This window comes from Ailuropoda melanoleuca, unplaced genomic scaffold (assembly GCF_002007445.2).
Source record: "Ailuropoda melanoleuca isolate Jingjing unplaced genomic scaffold, ASM200744v2 unplaced-scaffold3781, whole genome shotgun sequence".
Classification (NCBI taxonomy): domain Eukaryota; kingdom Metazoa; phylum Chordata; class Mammalia; order Carnivora; family Ursidae; genus Ailuropoda; species Ailuropoda melanoleuca.
This window is the reverse complement of record NW_023209181.1, coordinates 1-6,105: the sequence shown is the minus strand read 5'-3', so window position 1 is coordinate 6,105 and position 6,105 is coordinate 1. Positions and strand designations below refer to the sequence as shown.

The 6,105-nt window shown below is 42.1% G+C and overlaps 1 gene segment (V, D, J or C); it reads right to left on the bottom strand.

Annotated features, from left to right (window-relative positions):
* Positions 1-1,608: 1,608 nt before the first annotated feature.
* On the bottom strand, positions 1,609-2,456 carry LOC105239743. The segment is given in 2 exon segments: positions 1,609-2,000; positions 2,130-2,456. Coding segments are annotated over 2 exon segments (441 nt in total).
* Between the last annotated feature and the right edge of the window lie 3,649 nt (positions 2,457-6,105).

Below are 6,105 nucleotides of genomic sequence, written 5' to 3'. Positions count from 1 at the left end.
CTGATGGCTGAGTAATATTCCATTGTATATATGAACCACATCTTCTTTATCCATTCATCTGTCGATGGACACCTTGGTTCTTTCCATAGTTTGGCCGTTGTGGACATTGCTGCTGTGAACATTGGGGTGCAGGTGACCCTTCAGATCACTACATTTGTATCTTAGAGGTAATAGATTTGCAAATGGACTTAATGCGAGGGCTTATGGAAAGAGGAATCTAGAAAGATGGTTTCAATCACTGAGAAGAAATACAGTGCATGGGCCAGAACGGGTGCGCACAGGGTTAGGGGACAATAAATCCAGCAATAAGTCACTTGAGTTTAAACTGTAGAGCATCTGACTGGAAGCGTCCAGGAGACAGGTGAGTACCAGCTTGGAACTTAGGAAAGAAATTGTCGTGATCGTGGATGGGAAGGTTAAGGAAGAATATTTATACTGAAGGAAAAAAGAAGGCGAAAGGAACGTCCTAGAAAAATCTAGAAATGTCCAGCAAATAATTAAAGGGAACAGTTAATAGCTTATGAGAGAAGAATGATTATTACAGATGAGACTTTGGTGAAGCGTGCATAGAAAGCAGGGAACAGAAGTCTAGAAAACTGACTTTAAAGGGAAAGATGAGATAGAATTCATACAGGAGATGAAAAAAAGTGTGACATTCTTTTCAGATCAGAACAGGTGGAAAATGAAATAAGTTGCATTCTTTGGGTGAACTGTCACCGCGTCGTGGATTCTTTTGTTGAAATAATTGAGGCTCATGGGGTATGAAGACAAAGCACATAAGATAGTATTCAGTTTGGTTCTTAGGCGGGTTTTACATCAGGCGATGGCAGCCCTTGATTGAGTATTTTTGTGCCTGGAGTTCACTGGCTCCCGGGGGGTCCTCTCTGCAGGGGAGTGGGGGGCTTAGTCCAATGCCTTGAGAGAAAGATGAATCTCCAAGCTCTGAGCTTTGGCTCCATGCTGGGGAGCAGACAATTTTTTTGGAATCCAGTACATCCAGATAATGACACAGTCTCTCTGCTCCTGCAGGTTAAGAGTATCCTCCGCAGAGATCCGAGTGAGGGGCAGTAGATGAAAGAGAACTTTTATAGATCACAGGCTCTCATACTGGACAAACTTCACCTTCTGAGTCAGATTTCACTACTAATTCAATGTACTTAGGACGAAGTTTTAGAAAACAAGGTAGTCAGTGTGCTTCTGGCAGAAAGGCACCCAAATACAGAGCTGGACAGTGCCTGGTGCTTGGAGGAACCAGGGCTGAGAAGGGGACGGCAGGACAAACGGACTGTCAGTAGCAGCCGAATGGAGTGGAACACATTACAAAGTGGGCGGGACAGAAGCAAAGGAACCATGAAAAACCACACTGTGTAGGAGCTGCTAAGAAATGCTCTCATGGCAAACCGGGTGGTATTGCCAGATGTCAGGGTCATTCTCCTCGAAGGACACTACTGAACTAGCCCCTGTAGAACAGAGAGAGAGGGTCAGTCGGCAGGAGAGATAGGTTCGGTCCAGCCTGTGGTTTCAGTCACCACATAGCCTGCAGCACATTGACCCTACATGGCCCTAAGCTCGGACTAAGACTCGCACACCGTGGAACTACTCAGACCCCTAAGGATCCCCATGTCCCACACGGAGAAGCCTTCTGTGCCCGTCTGAGCAAATGTGCTGTCTTTCTGTACGGAGAGCAGGTGGCCAACAAGCACTGTGCAAATCACTGATGGCACAGAAGTAAAGCGCTGTCTGGTTGGGGATGGCAGAGCCTAGGGACAGGGAAAATTTCGACAGGTCCTCTCGAGAGGCCTTGTACCCATGGGAGACCTCTCCTTCGTTAATATCATTGACGTAGGAATAGTAGATCAGCTGTAGCCCCAGTCCTGGGTCTTGTCGATACCAGTGCATATAGTCATGGCCCTTCGTCTGAGAACACTCCAGTAAAATGCTCTTTCCTGTCTTTATAATCCCATTCTTTGGGGTCTGGGTAATGCCAGCATCCATGGAGCCTGTGGGGAAACAAGACAGAAACTGGAGACAGAGTCTAGGAAGGGTCCTCTTGCCACAGGCTCAAGGGAGAAGCTTCTGCCAGGACCTGGGAAATTGAAGGCAGGGCTTCCCATGTTTCCCAAACTCACCTGTTCTCAAGAGACAAAAGGCCACACAGCAGAGGAACAAGAAGCCCATGGTAGGGACAGGCAGGATAGATGCGTTTCCCACTCTGACTGTTGGGGAAACAGGGCATGGAATAGGAAATGGGAAATATTCGGTCACTGATGCTGTCCCTCAGCTTACCAAGCCTCCGAGAAAGATGCACGCACACTCCTTTCCCCCCGGGGCCTAACCTTCACTGCCTCTTTACTCAGGCAGGCGGTGCCTTGGCTTACTCTGCGTCCTACCAAAGGTGCAGAGACTCTTCAACTCCCTCATCTCTTCCTGGTTCTTCTCTGCCACCCACCGGACAGGAGTCTCTCTTCCTCTTCCCACGCCTTGCCTAGCACCGTTGCTCAAGGCCACACCCTCATCCCAGTTGAGTGACCTACGGAGGAAATTCAGAATCCTTTCAAATAAAGGGAAACCAGTCCCAGTGGAAGGTTGTGACACTGTAACATTTCTCTTTTTTTCTGCATTTATTCATTTTTTTTTTTCTAACTCAGGTCTAGGTAAGCTATGCAATTTCAATCTACTCACCATCAAGTTTGAGAGTTTTGTTTTATTTTGTCTTTTCCTAGGGGATCAGCCCTACTGACTTTGTTGCCAATTTCCACTGCTCTTTAATGCCCACTGCTTTTCTGGTCAATGTTTCCTGGGCACAGATCTTTATTGAAAATAAAGGCTCATTGTAGGAAGGTATTCTCTTAACGTGGGTATGTGTTCCAAAGAAATACTTAATATCTTCCCTCCTATTTTGAATGAACTGGAACTCGTTCAATAAAGAGGTTATTTTAGCGTAGCATAAATTGTTGCTGATTTTAGGAGGAAAGGTCTTCAATATTTCATGCAACAAAGTACAAATACAGGACAACCACAAAGACAGTGTGAAACATTGATGTCTTAAGTCTGTCCTCTTTGCTCTCCAGGTCTGTGCTTGTCCTGACTCTTCCTCATCCATGAATATCCCATAGCCTCCTACTCGAATCAATCTGGCTGTCTATCTCATTGGGAAAGTTTTTTTAATAGTTTTTCTTTTGAATAGGAAAACTTCCAGCATATATAAAGTGGACGTGATAATATAATGAGCCTCCATGTCCCCACATTACCCGGCTTCAATAATTACCAACTCATGGCCTCTCTTGTTCATTCCCCAACTATTTCTCTCTCTTCCATGTTATTTTGCACGCTCGTTGCTTTATTTTGGCACATTTCACAGCCAGTGTACATCTTCTAGATGACATTCCAGTATAACTCTCCCTTCTCTCTCTTTCTGGACAGAATTGTTCATTAACCCTACCAGTAGAAACTTGGATTTTTTTCCAGTAAGTTGCTTATTCCAGGGCTTCATTAATACAAACAGGATAATTATAAGAAAGATTGTCTTCTGAGTTTGTCCTTAATTCGCAGTTCTTAAAGTAAGCGTGCTGTTTTGCTGCCCCCTGCTGTAGGCAGTGACTGGAGTGGAAGAGAGATTTGGGAGGTGAAGATAAACTATTATCAGGGTCTGTCAAGGTCCAGTGGAGTCCTACAGTAGATGTCTGTACAAGCAAGATGTCCTGGGAGCAGAATCTATACCAGAGGAGGAGTGAGCGACCATTATCTGAGGAAGGAACGGAGAAGACACATAATTGGATGGGCATGGAATTGAAAAAGGTACTCCAATTTCTGGACAACCCGGAGGGTCCTTGATGGCATAGACCAGTATTCTCCCTCCTCTGGGATGGCTCATATAGCTCTCAAATCTTTTTTTTAAATTTTATTTTATTTATATTCAATTGATTACCATATAGTGTATTATTAGTTTCAGAGGTAGAGTTTAGTGATTCATCAGTTGCATGTATCAACTCACCGCTCAGTACATCACGTGCCCTCCTTAATGCCCATCACCCAGTTACGACATGCCCCCACCCCCCTCTCCTCCAGCAACCCTCAGTTTATTTCCTGGAGTGAAAAGTCTCTTAGGGTTTGTCCCCCTCTGATTTTGTCTTATTTTATTTTTCCCAAATCTTATTTACAACCCACTTCTCTGAACCATCCTCCACCATGGGCAGAGCAAAGACTGCCCAGCCTCCCCCCAAACCCGGCTTTTCACCGTGGGCTCTGTGTTCATGAGTGAGATTCTAGAGACACTGAAAGTCTCTTCTCATCTGTGAACCATTGATCTGTATAATGCATGTCCTCAGGCACAAAATAGTTTTACTACTGGTTAGTGCTTTCTGTGTCGTAAGAAAACCTCACAAAGATGTTTTTCTCTTTTCTTCTAGAAGATTCGTAGTTGCAGCTTTTATGCTTAGGTCTACGGCCCATCTCAAATTGACTTTTGTTTCTAGTATAAGGTATCAGTAAATTCCTTTTCACGTGATCGTCCAGTTGTTCCAACATTATTTGTTGAGAAAACTGCTATCTTAATGCATTGAAACATCCAATCCATAAACATGATAAGTCTTTCCACTTTTAAGATTTTCTTTAATTTCCCTTTGTGGTGTTTTGTAGTTTTTCATTGAACATCTTTTGCTGAATTTATTTCTGTTATTGATACTATTGTATATGGTATTGTCTCCTGAAGTTCATTTTTCAATTGTTTGCAACTAGTATAAAAACACTTGATTTTTTTTTTTTGTACTGACCCCACATCTTGTCTTACTAACTTCACTAATTATTTCTAGTTGTTGTTCATTGATTCCTTGGTGTTTTTAATATAAACAACCATGTAATCTGAAAATAGTCATAATTTTTTGTCTTCCTTTACAATATTTATGATTTTTCTTTTTTTCTTTTTCTTTTATTTGTTTGGCTTGTCACACAGGATAAGACTTCCAATCTCATGTTGAAGGAAAGTGGTGACAGGAAACATCGTGCCTTATTCCCAACGGTAGGAAGCAAGGGTTCAATATTAACCGTTAAACAGGGTGTTCATTGTGGATCCTTTGTTGCTAGCCTCCGGCAGGGTGAGAAACCCCTCTGTCTACCAGTTTGATAAGAGTGCTTATTTTGAACAAGTACTGGATTTTGTCACAAGTTTTCTCAGCATCTATTAATACGGTCATTATTCTCCTAAGCACTCTGCAATAAACCCACTTGGTCGTGTTGTATTACCACCATAGCTGGATACACACGTCCGCACACACACCTATGTACACTCGTTTGGATTTGCTTTGTTAATATGTCAAAAAGGATTTTTTTTCATGTACGGTCACAAAAATCGTGTTTTGTCATATCTTTGTCAGAGTTTGACATCAGGTTTTTGCTAGCTTCACGTAAGGAGCTGTGACGTAGTACCCCTTCGTTTCTAAAAAAATTTTCTGTAAGGTTGGTGGTATTTGTTTCCTTAAACATGTGACAGAGTTCACCAGGAAAGGAATCTGCATCTGAAGTTTTTTTGGAGGGAAGGTTTTTGATAAGCAATTCAATTTCTTCCCATTGCTAATTTCATCTTGAACCAGTTTGGTAAGTTGGTGTTTTTCAAATGATTTCACCTACTTGTAGAATTTATTGGCGTATGCTTGTTTATGATACTCTATTCTTTTAATATCTGTTGTATTTCTAGAGATACTCTCTTTTTCATCATTGAGATGGTAATTTGTGTCTTTCCTCCTTTGGTCTTGACTGCAATGGGTTAATCACTTTAATCAACTGATCAAATTATGAACACATTTTTCTCTAAATCCTTGAACATATTTTTAATAATCACTTAAAATTCCTTGTCTGAAATGTCCAGCATCTATGTTATTTCAAGGTTGGTGTCCATTGCCGATTTCCCTGCTACATATGGGTGATATTTACCCATTCTCTCCATGTACTTTTTCATTGCATGATTGGAATTGTGGATGTTACATTGTTGAGAGTCTAGAAGTCCTTCCTTCCTTCCTTCCTTCCTTCCTTCCTTCCTTCCTTCCTTCCCTTCTTTTTCTTTCTTTCTTTCTTTCTTTCTTTCTTTCTTTCTTTCTTTCTTTCTTTCTT